General features: G+C 51.1%; 1 protein-coding gene across 1 annotated transcript; it reads left to right on the top strand.

Annotated features, from left to right (window-relative positions):
* The first annotated feature begins 7,799 nt into the window (after positions 1-7,799).
* LOC129817049 (trace amine-associated receptor 13c-like) lies at positions 7,800-9,693 on the top strand. Its single transcript, XM_055872034.1, has one exon. It carries the CDS (start codon positions 7,980-7,982, stop codon positions 8,937-8,939), a length of 960 nt encoding a protein of 319 aa, XP_055728009.1. The 5' UTR covers positions 7,800-7,979; the 3' UTR covers positions 8,940-9,693.
* The last annotated feature ends 6,396 nt before the right edge of the window (positions 9,694-16,089 follow it).

The following is a 16,089-nucleotide window of genomic DNA, read 5'->3' as shown; positions in this document are numbered from 1 at the left end:
CCCCCTCGTATCCGCAGCAGGGTCTTGTCCTTGATGATAAAACGATGGCGACAACAGAGAAGGTCGCCTCGCTTCAGGTCCTGAGAAAACGATGCAGTTATTTGTTTTTTAATGTGTTATTTCTTACATTGTTAGCCCAGAAAATCTCAAGTGTTTATTACATACAGCTGGGAAGAACTATTGGATATAAAACCGATGTCCACTTACCATCATTATGACCAGGAATACGTCTTTCCCGAAACAGATCCTTTGTTCTGAACTCCACCCTGGACATGCGATCTTATCCCAGAGGCCGACCCAAAACAACGTGGTCACTGCAAATTTGGCAAGTCATCTAAAACACTCAAACATTACGGATGCACAATCGTGAGCATCCTGTTGGGCTGTATCACCGCCTGCTACGGCAACTGCACTGCCCTCAACCGCAAGGCTCTCCAGAGGGACGTGCGGTCTGCACAACGCATCACTGGGGGCAAACTACCTGCCCTCCAGGAAACCTACAGCACCCGATGTCACAGGAAGGCCAAAAAGACCATCAAGGACAACAACCACCCAAGCCCCTGCCTGTTCCCCCCACTATCATCCAGAAGGCGAGGTCAGTACAGGTGCATCAAAGCTGGGACCGAGAGACTGAAAAACAGCTTCTATCTCAAGGCCATCAGACTGTTAAACAGCCATAACTAACAAAGGTATTATAAGTCACTTTAAATAACGGCACTTCAAAAATTTTAACATATACATATGAGATGAGTTATGTAGGATATAAAGTATTCTCTACCATTTACTGTGTCTTTCCTATGCCGCACGGTCATCGCTCATCCATATATTTATATGTACATACTCTTATTCATCCCTTTACATTTGTGTGTATCAGGTAGTTGTTGTGAATTTGTTAGATTACTTGTTATATATTACCGCATAGTCGGAACTAGAAGCACGAGCATTTCGCTAAACTTGCATTAATATCTGCGAACCATGTGTATGTGACCAATACATTTGATTTGGTAGACGTTTCGTAGATCCAGCTTGGAGAATACAGTTGCCCCCTGGAGCAGCTCGAAGGCTGAGGAAATGAGTGTTAGCGGATAACGGTTCTTCACAGTGATGTCACTGAGTCCCAGGTAGTCAATAAACTGCCGCAGGGTCTTGTCCGTCTTCTACACGAAGAAGAGCCCTGCGCCAGCGGGAGAGGAGGAGGGACGGATAAATCCTGTAGCTAGGGAGGTCCCAATGTAGTCCTCAATAGCCTTGGTCTCTGGTCCCGACAGCGAGTACAGACGTCCCTGGGGCGGCGCGGTGCCAGGGAGAAGGTCAATCCCGCAGTCATAGTGATGAAGCTTGAAAATAAGGACAACCTTCGCTAAAAAATGCCCGACAGGTGCATTAAAGAGTTTCGGGGGAGATAACCGGGGATCCAAGGAAGGTGGAGTGGTCGGTGGGACGGCACTGCTAACCACGAGTTACTGGAGGACAGTGGGTTTGCCACCTTGGCAGGCTGCCCCCCAGACAACCGGTGGAATTGTTCCTGTAGCATGTCCAACGCCCGGTCATGGCGCTCAGCTAACGTTTGAACCCCCTCCCATCAGCCCACGAAGCAATTCCTCATGCCTACCAATGGAGGCTCCTTGGGAGGAGATGTCGTTGCGCAGCTGGTCCGGGTCTGCTGGGTCAGTCAGGGCCAATTCCTACTATCAGATAGGAAGGTAAGACCCAGATGCAGACCCCGTTGGATAACCAATAGTTAAAAAATCCCAAAGGGGCAGGCAGACAGACAGGTTAAGGCAGGCAGGGGTCAATAGTCCAGAGAAGAGGGGGAAAGGTACAGGACGGCAGGCAGGCTCACGGTCAGCCAAGCAGGCTCAAAGAGGACATGCAAAGGTCAAAACCAGGAGGGCGAGAAAAAGAGAGACTGGGGAAAAGCAGGAGCTGAGAAAAACTGCTGGTTAGCTTGAACAAACAAGACGAACTGGCACATTTAGACAGAAAACAAAGGTATAAATACACAGGGGATAATGAGGAAGAAGGGCGACAACCGGAGGGGGGTGGACACAATCACAAGGACAGGTGAAACAGATCAGGGTGTGACACATTCAGGCAAAATCTCAGTAGAGAGACAAAGTGGAGTCGCAATTCAGCGGCTCAGACACGGGATTTATTAATAATTTAGTTCAGATCAACATTTTTATGGTCCATGGAATGTTCCTATGGAATGCCACTATTATGATTGCATTTGCTATTAGCATCTCATCAACTTCCCTGCTGTCAACTTTCCTACACACTGACCAGCTGACATGTGGCGTGCTGTCATGTGTCCTGAGGTTGTGGATTATGGTCCAAACTGAGCTCTGACATCACCCAAAACAGTTAGTCACAGTTTCCAATGTAAAATAGCCTTTGAGTGACCAAAACATCACCCATGCTATATTTTCCCCATTAAAATGCTTAATTGAGTAAATGTACCTTTTCTCTGTCAGGTTTTGGCCAGGACTGTTCTGGTTTTTTGTCACTAGCTGTCCCCATTGCACCTTTTTTGTACCTTTTGTTTTTCCCTTGCTCTATTATTGTTTGCACCTGTATGTCGTTCCCTTGTTAGTATTTAATCCCTGTGTGTTCCTTAGTTCCTTGCTCAGTGTTTGTATGTTAGCACCCAGCCCAAGCCTTGTTGTGAACATATATTTTTCTCTTGTTGGATTTTCCAGAGGTTCTCTGGTTTTGTTCTTTTGTATTTTGGATTAGTCTTTTAGGTTTGTTTTTTCCCTTGCTGTTTTTACCACTTTGTGGATTTTCTTTGTATTTTGGAAGTTATCTATTTTTTTTATTAAACCACCATCTCTAGTACTGCTGTGTCTGCCTCATCTTCTGGGTTCTGCCGATTTAGTGACTGTTTCTCGCACCGGGTCCTGACAGAAACACTGAGCCATTAAAATGAACCCAGAGGCAGCCAGTACCCAGGACTTTTTTCCCATGCTGTCCCACCACGAGGGGACTGTCCAACGTCACAAAGCTGCTCTGGTTCAGCAAGAGGTCTTAATGGCTGGACATTCTCAACTTCTGTCGGAGATGATGACTTCCATAAAGCAGATTTCTGATCAACTTTCTCCTGCAACCGCTTCTGCTCCAGTTCATCAGATTCAAGTGCCCGTGGCAGTTAACCCCCTGGCTGAACCTCGTCTGCCGCCTCCCCAACGGTTCTCAGGTGATCCGAGTGGTTGTAAGGGGTTTTTCACCCAATGTTCTCTCTCCTTCGAGCTGCAACCCTCGTCATTTCCCACCGACCGGTCCAAGATAGCATATATCATCACCCTGCTGTCGGAAAAAGCCCTAGCCTGGGCTACTGCTGTGTGGGATGCTCAAAGTCCCTGCTGTGCCAGCTACTCTACCTTTGCTGATGAATTCAAGCGAGTGTTTCAAGGTCCTACCAGCGGTCCTGACTCAGCCAAACAGCTCCTGACTCTCCGCCAAGGTCGGCGCAGCGTGACGGACTATGCCATCCAGTTCCGCACGGTGGCAGCAGCGAGTGGCTGGAATGACGAGGCGCTCACAGTGTGCTTTTTGAAGGGTCTTTCCGACACCATCCAAGATGAACTGGCCACTCGGGAACCACCGGACAACCTCGAGTCCCTGATCAAGTTGGCTTCACGCATAGACCAGCGTCTGAGAGAGAGAGAGCTCAACCGTAGATCTCTCACCCTAGCTCCTATCGGTCCCAGCTCCGAGTCTCCACCTTTATCCCCGCTGACTCCACCGGAACCCATGCAGGTTGGACGCATCTCCCAGGCTGAGAGAGACCGCCGGATGAGGGAGCGATGCTGTCTATATTGCGGCAAACCGGGCCATTTCCTCTCCACGTGTCCCGGGCTCCAGGGAAAACGCACTCTCCCGTGCAGGCCTGGGAGGACTGTAACGGGAAACATAACCTCCTCCCATCCATCCAACTCCCGCCTGCTCATTCCAGTTACCCTTTCCTGGGACAACCACGAGCTTCCCCTTCAAGCCTTGGTAGACTCTGGAGCCGCAGGTAACTTCATGGATGGTGTCTGGGCGAAGGAGAATGGCGTTCCCTCTGAACCTCTAAGTGACCCCATAAGGGTTACTACGTTGGATGGAAGCCCTTTGGGATCTGGACTTGTCACTCGTGTCACTACCCCCTTGCGTCTTTCAGTTTCCCAACACCAGGAAGTGATGAACTTTCATCTGACCTCGTGTTCCGAGTTCCCTCTCGTCCTTGGATACCCCTGGCTTCACAGCCATAACCCTCACATCGACTGGTCTGTGGGCACTATCAAGCAGTGGGGTCCTACGTGCCAAGCCACTTGTATCTTCCCAAGTTCCCCGAGTTCCCCTCCCGAGTCTCTAGAATCCATCGACCTGTCCCGAGTTCCCGAGTGTTACCATGACCTCAAACCGGTATTTAGCAAACAGAGGGCCACCAAACTACCACCCCATAGACCTTACGATTGCCCCATCGACCTGTTTCCGGGCACCTGCCCCCCCAGGGGTCGGATCTTTTCCCTATCTCCTCCCGAACGAGCTGCTATGGATACCTACATCAAGGACGCTCTGGCAGCAGGCCTCATGCGTCCATCCACCTCGCCGGTGGGAGCAGGGTTTTTCTTTGTGGCCAAAAAAGACGGGGGATTACGTCCTTGCATCGACTACCGGGGACTTAATGCCATAACCGTCCGTAACCGCTACCCGCTACCCCTTATGGCCACAGCCTTTGAGCTGCTCCAGGAAGCAGTGGTCTTCACTAAGCTTGACCTGCGGAACGCATACCATCTTGTGCGGATCAAACCCGGTGACGAGTGGAAGATCGCTTTCAACACGCCTACTGGTCACTACGAATACTTGGTGATGCCCTTCGGCCTGACCAACGCCCCGGCTGTGTTCCAAGCGCTCATAAACGATGTGCTTAGGGATATGCTTAACATTTTCGTGTTTGTTTACTTGGATGACATCCTCATCTTTTCGAGCTCCCTTCAAGAACACACTAAGCATGTCAGACAAGTGCTCAAACGCCTCCTAGACAGCCATTTGTACGTTAAGCCGGAAAAGTGTGAATTCCATTCCTCTCGAGTACAGTTCCTGGGATTTGTAGTGGAACCCGGTCGAGTCCAGATGGACCCCAAGAAGGTAGGGGCGGTAGCAGATTGGCCCACCCCCAAGTCCGTTAAGGAAGTTCAGCGTTTCCTGGGCTTCACTAACTTCTACCGCAAGTTCATCAAGAACTTCAGCTCGGTGGCAGCCCCTCTCTCAGCTTTAACCAAGGGTGGCAACACAAGGTTTCTGTGGGGAAGAGAAGCTGAGACGGCCTTCCAAGGACTCAAGCAGCGCATCCTCTCTGCTCCCATCCTGACACTACCGACGGCGGATGAACCTTTTGTGGTGGAGGTAGACGCATCAGAGGTTGGTGTTGGAGCTGTCCTGTCTCAGAGGGGTGAAGACAAGAGGCTTCATCCTTGCGCCTTCTTCTCTCACCGGCTTACCCCGGCCGAGAGGAATTACGATGTGGGGGATCGTGAACTCCTAGCGGTTAAGATGGCATTGAAGGAATGGAGACACTGGCTCGAGGGGGCTTCTCAACCGTTTCAAGTGCTTACGGACCACAAAAATCTGGAGTATATCCAGCAGGCGAAGCGGTTGAACTCCAGACAAGCTCGATGGTCTCTTTTCTTCAGCCGATTCCAGTTTATTCTCACCTATAGACCCGGGTCGAAGAATCTCAAACCGGATGCCTTGTCACGAGTCTACTCTCCTGCCATTCGAGAAGATACTGACATGACTGTTCTTCCTGCCGCTAAGATCGTGGCTCCGATCTCGTGGCAAGTGGAGGATACCGTGAAACAAGCTCAAGCCATCGAACCGGGCCCTGGAGGAGGTCCTGCTAATCGGTTGTTTGTTCCCAAGGCAGCAAGGTCCCAAGTCCTTCTGTGGGGGCACTCCTCTCGCCTCACCTGTCACCCGGGCGTAGGTCGCACCTTGGAGTTCATCCAGCGTAAGTTCTGGTGGCCCACCATAAAAGAAGACGTTGCCACTTTCGTCAAGGCCTGTTCCGTGTGCTGCCAGGGCAAATCTTCTCACCTCCGCCCTCAAGGACTCCTTCACCCTTTATCTATTCCCCACCGACCCTGGTCCCATATCTCGCTGGACTTTATTACTGGCCTTCCTCCGTCCCATGGTAATACTACGATCCTAGTCATCATCGACAGGTTTTCTAAGGCGGCCAGGTTTGTTCCCTTGACCAAATTACCTTCTGCCAAGGAAACAGCTGAGTTGGTGATTAACCATGTGTTCCGAGTCTTTGGCATCCCGCAAGATATGGTTTCCGACAGAGGTCCCCAGTTCGCCTCAAGGTTTTGGAAGGCCTTCTGCCAACTCATAGGGGCCACGGCCAGTTTATCTTCAGGGTACCATCCGGAGTCCAACGGCCAAACTGAGAGGATGAATCAGGAGCTGGAAACCACCCTCAGATGTATGGTTTCCAACAACCCATCCACATGGTCATCCTTCATTGTTTGGGCTGAGTACGCGCACAACACCTTGTGCTCCTCCTCCACTGGTATATCCCCGCACGAGTGTCAGTTTGGCTATGCTCCTCTATTGTTCCCGGACCAGGAGGCAGAAGTCAGAGTGCCTTCAGCCTCGAGGTTCATCAGACGCTGTCGGCTTACGTGGAAGAAGGCCCGTCTTAATCTTCTGCGTTCCTCTCAGCAGTACCAACGACAAGCCAACAGACGTCGCCGTCCCGGTCCTACCCTGTACCCCGGCCAGAGAGTATGGCTCTCAACAAAAAACTTACCGCTACGGGTGGAGTCTCGCAAGCTGTCCCAGAGATTCATCGGACCCTTTAAGATTGCCAGGAGAGTCAATCCCGTTACTTTTCGCCTGCACTTACCCAGATCCCTTAAAATCAATCCCACATTTCACATTTCTTTATTAAAACCTGTTGTTTTTTCTCCCCTTATTCCGGCAGGCAGACCTCCCCCTCCGCCCCGTGTCATCGGAGGCCAGTCGGCTTATACCGTCCACCGGATACTGGACTCCCGCCGGGTGCAGCGGTCCTGGCAGTATCTGGTGGACTGGGAAGGCTACGGTCCCGAGGAGCGCTCCTGGGTTCCTGCCAAGGACATACTGGACCCTGACCTCATTCGTCAGTTCAGGGCCCTCCACCCTGAGAAGGCTGGTAGGAACGTCAGGAGCCGTTCCTAGGAGGGGGATTCTGTCAGGTTTTGGCCAGGACTGTTCTGGTTTTTTGTCACTAGATGTCCCCATTGCACCTTTTTTGTACCTTTTTGTTTTTCCCTTGCTCTATTATTGTTTGCACCTGTATGTCGTTCCCTTGTTAGTATTTAATCCCTGTTTGTTCCTTAGTTCCTTGCTCAGTGTTTGTATGTTAGCACCCAGCCCAAGCCTTGTTGTGAACATATATTTTTCTCTTGTTGGATTTTCCAGAGGTTCTCTGGTTTTGTTCTTTTGTATTTTGGATTAGTCTTTTAGGTTTGTTTTTTCCCTTGCTGTTTTTACCACTTTGTGGATTTTCTTTGTATTTTGGAAGTTATCTATTTTTTTTATTAAACCACCATCTCTAGTACTACTGTGTCTGCCTCATCTTCTGGGTTCTGCCGATTTAGTGACTGTTTCTCGCACCGGGTCCTGACATTCTCTCATCTCTAACGATCAGTAAGGCTGAAGGACAGGCTAGGTGGGCACAGCAACATCAAATCCCGTCATACATTACATCATGCTTTCACAAATGATTTGTTTATCCAACCATTTGTTAATTTGTGTGTTCACTTGTTTTGTTGGTGGTGGTGTGTGTGTGTGTGTGTGCAGAGAGACTCCGGGGAGGGGAGTTTCTGTCTGTAACTCAGGGATAAATAGAGAGGCAGAGCTCAGAGTTTGTCAAAAGGCGGACCTGACAGGGTCACACACAGGACCAAGCAGGAGCAGGACCTCAGCATTTTGACACTTTATTACATATGGAGAAACATGAAGATGTTCAGTACTGTTTTCAAGACGGAAACTCTTCTTGCAGAAAGGCTTTGCTATCGACATCTATCTACATAACACTGTACATCTTCTTCTCATTGATTTCAGCGGTTACAGTATTTTTGAACGTACTGGTGATAATCTCCATCTCTCACTTCAAGCAGCTCCACACTCCAACCAACCTGCTCATCCTCTCTCTGGCTGTGTCAGATCTCCTGGTGGGACTGGTTGTGATACCAGTAATGACTGTAGCAATAATGGAATCATGCTGGGGTTTTGGGGAATATTTCTGTGTGTTTCAGATCTACGTTACTTTATTATGTACTTCTTTATCTCTGGGTAATTTGGTCTTGATATCTATTGACCGCTATGTTGCTGTGTGTGATCCCTTATTGTACCACTCTAGAATAACAATACCAAGAGTGATGTGTTGTATATCCATTACCTGGTGTTGTTGTATCATATACCGTGCTGCTATTATAAAAAACTTTGTAAATGTACAGGTACCCAGTCGGTGTTTGAATGAATGTTTTATTGTTGAAGGGTCAATCTGGGTTAATATTATTGACCTTGTTATTACAATGATTGTCCCATGCTCTATTATTATAACACTTTATATGAACATCTTTGTGGTGGCCAGATCACAGGCCAGAAATGTATTTTCAAAAGAGGCTGCCAGGGTGTCTGGTGTTAAAACTGTACGGGCAAATAAGTCGGAGAGAAAAGCAACAAAAACTCTAGCTATTGTTGTTGTCAACTATTTCTGTTGTTGGATTCCATTTCTATTTGTTTTCTTCTTTTCTTTTTTAATTGTTAATTTATTATCAGTTATCATCGGCTTTCTGCCTCTTGTTAATTCCTTAATTAATCCAATAATTTATGCTTTCTTTTATCCATGGTTCAAAGTGACGGCTAAACATATTTTAACTCTGAACTTAAGGCGTTCATAGTACCATTGTTTTCATATTACCTGTGTTTGCGAGGGATGGGGGAAAAGTGTGACACCAATCAGGCCCCCGAGGTCTGGAATTGCCCTGCTCGAGTCTAGTGGCTCATTTGGGGCACAAACCTTCAATAAGTGCAGTAAAATTTAAATGTACAATATGCACGGTATCAGATAACGCCCAAGTATAACTCAATAGTGTATTGTGTAAGTAGTTGATTGTCAAATGTAAGAATATGCAATTATGGGTAACACTTTACAATAGCGTTCAGTAATAAACCATTTCTAAGGTATTTACAGTTTGCTCACCATTTATTAATCATTACTCCCACATTTGTTAAATGTTAGTCAGATAGGTATTCTAAATGTATAAAAAAACTACTACGTGAATTAATGATTAAGCACAAAAGGGCAGGAGACAACAGCAGACAGTTCAACCTCAACATACTGGGTATGAACTCTACCACTAATCTCACCACCACTACATAAATGTTGCCAGGTCAGGGGTCACACCAGAGCAGCTCTCAGATGCTGTGGAGTCAGAATTCAAATAGAGATAGGCAACCCTTTATAATAACACTTTGTAATGAAGAATGTATAATGGAATAGTAAATAGTTTATTCATCATTCATGTATCATTACTCCCACATTTGTTTTAATGAGCTGGTTATTCACACATTTATTAACAACTTTTATAGTCTGTAATAATGATACAGAAGATCATTCATAAGATGTTTAATAAATATTCTCATTTACTGATGATTAGTAAAGTAGTTTTGCAGTGAGGACTATTCATACTTTCTTAATACTTTATAAATGTTTTGAACAGTGACCAGTGTAATTTATAACAAAAAAGAAGGACATTCTATTTGTAGATATTCCAGCAGTACCTGATGCTCCTTAAAGTCTCAAAATGACCTAGAACATATCAATGGTTAAACAATAAGCACACAACACAGATAATGTTAAAGGAAATATATTGAACATTTTATTCCAACACAGTCACACTGTTGTAATAGTGTGCTGAAGGAAGTAATGTGTTTGTCTGAAAATGATAACATTATTGTTTCTTGGCCCTGACTGATTGCAGTCACTCATTAGAAATCAAATAAAATTGTTTTGGTCAAAACCAGGTGTTTAGCAGATGTTATTGCGGGTGTAGAGAACTGTTTATGCACCTAGTTCCGACAGTGCAGCAATATTGTAACGGTCCTGACCTGTTTTATGTTGTTTTTGTATGTGTTTAGGTCAGGGCATGTGTTTTGGGTGGGCAGTCTATGTTATCTGTTTCTATGTTGGTTGTGGTTGCCTGGTATGGCTCTTAATTAGAGGCAGGTGTTTTGCGTTCTCCTCTAATTAAGAGTCATATTTAGGTAGGGTGTTCTCACTGTTTGTTTGTGGGTGATTGTCTCCCGTGATGTCTTCGTCGTTGTCGATGTATTTTCACTTTCGGGGCTGTTTGGCTGTTCGTGTGTTTTGATGTAACGTTCCTGTCCGTAAGTTTACGTTTAGTGATGTGAGTTTATGTTCAGGTTTCGTTCTACGTCGTTTTCTTGTTTTGTGTTTTTGAAAGTGTTTTGTTTCTTTCGTGTTGCCATCATAGTTTTCCAAATAAAGAGATGGCTTATTTCCCTAATGCTGCGTATTGGTCCACTGATCCTTCTCTCCTCTCCTCGTCCGAGGATGAGGAAAGCGTCAGCCCTTACAGAATCACCCACCACGCTAAGACCAAGCGGCAAGGGAGAAATAAACGGAGTAAGGGACAGGAGAAGAAGGAGCAATGGACATGGGACGATTTATTGGATGGAAAAGGTGTCTACACATGGGAGGAGATCCTGGCTGGTAGAGATCGCCTCCCATGGGAACAGCTGGAGGCACTGAGGAGAGCAGAGGCTACCGGAGAGAGGAACCGGAGCTATGAGGGAACGCGTCTGGCACGGAAGCCAAAAAAGCCCGTAAGTAATTCCCAAAAATTTCTTGGGGGGAGGCTAGGAGGTAGTGGGCCAAGGGCAGGTAGGAGACCTGCGCCCACTTCCCAGGCTTACCGTGGAGAGCGGGAGTACGGGCAGGCGCCGTGTTACGCAGTAGAGCGCACGGTGTCTCCTGTACGAGTGCATAGCCCAGTGCGGGTTATTCCACCTCCCCGCACTGGTAGGGCTAGATTGGGTATTGAGCCAGGTGTCATGAGGCCGGCTCAACGCGTCTGGTCTCCAGTGCGTCTCCTCGGGCCGGCATACATGGCACCGGCCTTACGCATGGTTTCCCCGGTTCGCCTACATAGGCCGGTGCGGGTTATTCCACCTCCCCGCACTGGTCGGGCAACCGGGAGCATTCAACCAGGTAAGGTCGGGCAGGCTCAATGCTCAAGAGAGCCAGTACGCCTCCACGGTCCGGTATTTCCGGCACCACCTCCCCGCCCCAGCCTAGTACCTACAGTGTATACACTACGCACTAGGCTACCAGTGCGTATCCTGAGCCCTGTTCCTCCTCCACGCACTCTCTCTGTAGTGCGTGTATCCAGTTCGGTGCCTCCAGTTCCGGCACCACGCACAAAGCCTCCTGTGCGTCTCCAGAGCCCTGAACACACTGTATCTTCTCCCCCTACTAATCCTGATGTGCTTGTCCTCAGCCCGGTGTCACCAGTGCCGGTACCTTGCATCAGGTATAGAGTGGGCTTTGAGAATACAGTGTGTCCTGTCCCTGCTTCCCGCACTAGTAGGAAGGTGCTTATCCTTAGCCCGGTGCCTCCAGTTCCGGCACTACGCACCAGGTCTACAGTGCGCCTTATCCGGCCAGAGCCATCCGTCTCACCAGCGCCATCTGAGCCATCCGTCTCCCCAGCGCCGTCTGAGCCATCCGTCTGCAATGAGCCTGCAAAGCCGCCCGTCTGCCATGAGCCTGCAAAGCCGCCCGTCTGCCATGAGCCTACAGAGCCGTCCGCCAGACAGGAGCCGCTAGAGCCGCCCGCCAGACAGGAGCCGCTAGAGCCGTCCGTCAGACAGGATCTGCCAGAGCCGCCAACCAGACAGGATCTGCCAGAGCCGCCAACCAGACAGGATCTGCCAGAGCCGCCAACCAGACAGGATCTGCCAGAGCCGCCAGCCAGACAGGATCTGCCAGAGCCGTCAGCCTGCCATGACCAGCCAGAGCCGTCCTGCCATGACCAGCCAGAGCCGTCCTGCCATGACCAGCCAGAGCCGTCCTGCCATGACCAGCCAGAGCCGTCCTGCCATGACCAGCCAGAGCCGTCCTGCCATGACCTGCCAGAGCCGTCCTGCCATGACCTGCCAGAGCCGTCCTGCCATGACCTGCCAGAGCCGTCCTGCCATGACCTGCCAGAGCCGTCCTGCCAGGACCTGCCAGAGCCGTCCAGCCAGGACCTGCCAGAGTCCCTCAGCCAGGACCTGCCAGAGTCCCTCAGCCAGGACCTGCCAGAGTCCCTCAGCCAGGACCTGCCAGAGTCCCTCAGCCAGGACCTGCCAGAGTCCCTCAGCCAGGATCTGCCAGAGTCCCTCAGCCAGGATCTGCCAGAGTCCCTCAGCCAGGATCTGCCAGAGTCCCTCAGCCGGGACCTGCTCCTTGTCCCGGTGCTGCCCCTTATCCCGGTGCTGCCCCTTGTCTCGGTGCTGCCCCTTATCCCGGTGCTGCCCCTTATCCCGGTGCTGCCCCTTGTCCCGGTGCTGCCCCTTGTCCCGGTGCTGCCCCTTATCCCGGTGCTGGTCCTTATCCTGGTGCTGCCCCTTATCCTGGTGCTGCCCCTTATCCCGGTGCTGCCCCTTGTCCCGGTGCTGCCCCTTGTCCTGGTGCTGCCCCTTGTCCCGGTGCTGGCCGTTCATTTAGGGGATGTTAGTTTTAGGGTGGTCATTGGGAGGGGAAGACAGAAGCGGGGAGTGACTATGGTGGTGTGGGGACAGCGTCCAGAGCCGGAGCCACCACCGTGGTCAACTGCCCACCCGGACCCTCCCCTGGACTTTGTGCTGGTGCGCCCGGCGTTCGCACCTTGAGGGGGGGGTTCTGTAACGGTCCTGACCTGTTTTATGTTGTTTTTGTATGTGTTTAGGTCAGGGCATGTGTTTTGGGTGGGCAGTCTATGTTATCTGTTTCTATGTTGGTTGTGGTTGCCTGGTATGGCTCTTAATTAGAGGCAGGTGTTTTGCGTTCTCCTCTAATTAAGAGTCATATTTAGGTAGGGTGTTCTCACTGTTTGTTTGTGGGTGATTGTCTCCCGTGATGTCTTCGTCGTTGTCGATGTATTTTCACTTTCGGGGCTGTTTGGCTGTTCGTGTGTTTTGATGTAACGTTCCTGTCCGTAAGTTTACGTTTAGTGATGTGAGTTTATGTTCAGGTTTCGTTCTACGTCGTTTTCTTGTTTTGTGTTTTTGAAAGTGTTTTGTTTCTTTCGTGTTGCCATCATAGTTTTCCAAATAAAGAGATGGCTTATTTCCCTAATGCTGCGTATTGGTCCACTGATCCTTCTCTCCTCTCCTCGTCCGAGGATGAGGAAAGCGTCAGCCCTTACAGAATCACCCACCACGCTAAGACCAAGCGGCAAGGGAGAAATAAACGGAGTAAGGGACAGGAGAAGAAGGAGCAATGGACATGGGACGATTTATTGGATGGAAAAGGTGTCTACACATGGGAGGAGATCCTGGCTGGTAGAGATCGCCTCCCATGGGAACAGCTGGAGGCACTGAGGAGAGCAGAGGCTACCGGAGAGAGGAACCGGAGCTATGAGGGAACGCGTCTGGCACGGAAGCCAAAAAAGCCCGTAAGTAATTCCCAAAAATTTCTTGGGGGGAGGCTAGGAGGTAGTGGGCCAAGGGCAGGTAGGAGACCTGCGCCCACTTCCCAGGCTTACCGTGGAGAGCGGGAGTACGGGCAGGCGCCGTGTTACGCAGTAGAGCGCACGGTGTCTCCTGTACGAGTGCATAGCCCAGTGCGGGTTATTCCACCTCCCCGCACTGGTAGGGCTAGATTGGGTATTGAGCCAGGTGTCATGAGGCCGGCTCAACGCGTCTGGTCTCCAGTGCGTCTCCTCGGGCCGGCATACATGGCACCGGCCTTACGCATGGTTTCCCCGGTTCGCCTACATAGGCCGGTGCGGGTTATTCCACCTCCCCGCACTGGTCGGGCAACCGGGAGCATTCAACCAGGTAAGGTCGGGCAGGCTCAATGCTCAAGAGAGCCAGTACGCCTCCACGGTCCGGTATTTCCGGCACCACCTCCCCGCCCCAGCCTAGTACCTACAGTGTATACACTACGCACTAGGCTACCAGTGCGTATCCTGAGCCCTGTTCCTCCTCCACGCACTCTCTCTGTAGTGCGTGTATCCAGTTCGGTGCCTCCAGTTCCGGCACCACGCACAAAGCCTCCTGTGCGTCTCCAGAGCCCTGAACACACTGTATCTTCTCCCCCTACTAATCCTGATGTGCTTGTCCTCAGCCCGGTGTCACCAGTGCCGGTACCTTGCATCAGGTATAGAGTGGGCTTTGAGAATACAGTGTGTCCTGTCCCTGCTTCCCGCACTAGTAGGAAGGTGCTTATCCTTAGCCCGGTGCCTCCAGTTCCGGCACTACGCACCAGGTCTACAGTGCGCCTTATCCGGCCAGAGCCATCCGTCTCACCAGCGCCATCTGAGCCATCCGTCTCCCCAGCGCCGTCTGAGCCATCCGTCTGCAATGAGCCTGCAAAGCCGCCCGTCTGCCATGAGCCTGCAAAGCCGCCCGTCTGCCATGAGCCTACAGAGCCGTCCGCCAGACAGGAGCCGCTAGAGCCGCCCGCCAGACAGGAGCCGCTAGAGCCGTCCGTCAGACAGGATCTGCCAGAGCCGCCAACCAGACAGGATCTGCCAGAGCCGCCAACCAGACAGGATCTGCCAGAGCCGCCAACCAGACAGGATCTGCCAGAGCCGCCAGCCAGACAGGATCTGCCAGAGCCGTCAGCCTGCCATGACCAGCCAGAGCCGTCCTGCCATGACCAGCCAGAGCCGTCCTGCCATGACCAGCCAGAGCCGTCCTGCCATGACCAGCCAGAGCCGTCCTGCCATGACCAGCCAGAGCCGTCCTGCCATGACCTGCCAGAGCCGTCCTGCCATGACCTGCCAGAGCCGTCCTGCCATGACCTGCCAGAGCCGTCCTGCCATGACCTGCCAGAGCCGTCCTGCCAGGACCTGCCAGAGCCGTCCAGCCAGGACCTGCCAGAGTCCCTCAGCCAGGACCTGCCAGAGTCCCTCAGCCAGGACCTGCCAGAGTCCCTCAGCCAGGACCTGCCAGAGTCCCTCAGCCAGGACCTGCCAGAGTCCCTCAGCCAGGATCTGCCAGAGTCCCTCAGCCAGGATCTGCCAGAGTCCCTCAGCCAGGATCTGCCAGAGTCCCTCAGCCGGGACCTGCTCCTTGTCCCGGTGCTGCCCCTTATCCCGGTGCTGCCCCTTGTCTCGGTGCTGCCCCTTATCCCGGTGCTGCCCCTTATCCCGGTGCTGCCCCTTGTCCCGGTGCTGCCCCTTGTCCCGGTGCTGCCCCTTATCCCGGTGCTGGTCCTTATCCTGGTGCTGCCCCTTATCCTGGTGCTGCCCCTTATCCCGGTGCTGTCCCTTGTCCCGGTGCTGCCCCTTGTCCTGGTGCTGCCCCTTGTCCCGGTGCTGGCCGTTCATTTAGGGGATGTTAGTTTTAGGGTGGTCATTGGGAGGGGAAGACAGAAGCGGGGAGTGACTATGGTGGTGTGGGGACAGCGTCCAGAGCCGGAGCCACCACCGTGGTCAACTGCCCACCCGGACCCTCCCCTGGACTTTGTGCTGGTGCGCCCGGCGTTCGCACCTTGAGGGGGGGGTTCTGTAACGGTCCTGACCTGTTTTATGTTGTTTTTGTATGTGTTTAGGTCAGGGCATGTGTTTTGGGTGGGCAGTCTATGTTATCTGTTTCTATGTTGGTTGTGGTTGCCTGGTATGGCTCTTAATTAGAGGCAGGTGTTTTGCGTTCTCCTCTAATTAAGAGTCATATTTAGGTAGGGTGTTCTCACTGTTTGTTTGTGGGTGATTGTCTCCCGTGATGTCTTCGTCGTTGTCGATGTATTTTCACTTTCGGGGCTGTTTGGCTGTTCGTGTGTTTTGATGTAACGTTCCTGTCCGTAAGTTTACGTTTAGTGATGTGAGTTTATGTTCA

Source organism: Salvelinus fontinalis, chromosome 19 (genome assembly GCF_029448725.1).
Source record: "Salvelinus fontinalis isolate EN_2023a chromosome 19, ASM2944872v1, whole genome shotgun sequence".
Lineage (NCBI taxonomy): Eukaryota > Metazoa > Chordata > Actinopteri > Salmoniformes > Salmonidae > Salvelinus > Salvelinus fontinalis.
This window is presented reverse-complemented; position numbering and strand designations above follow the sequence as displayed.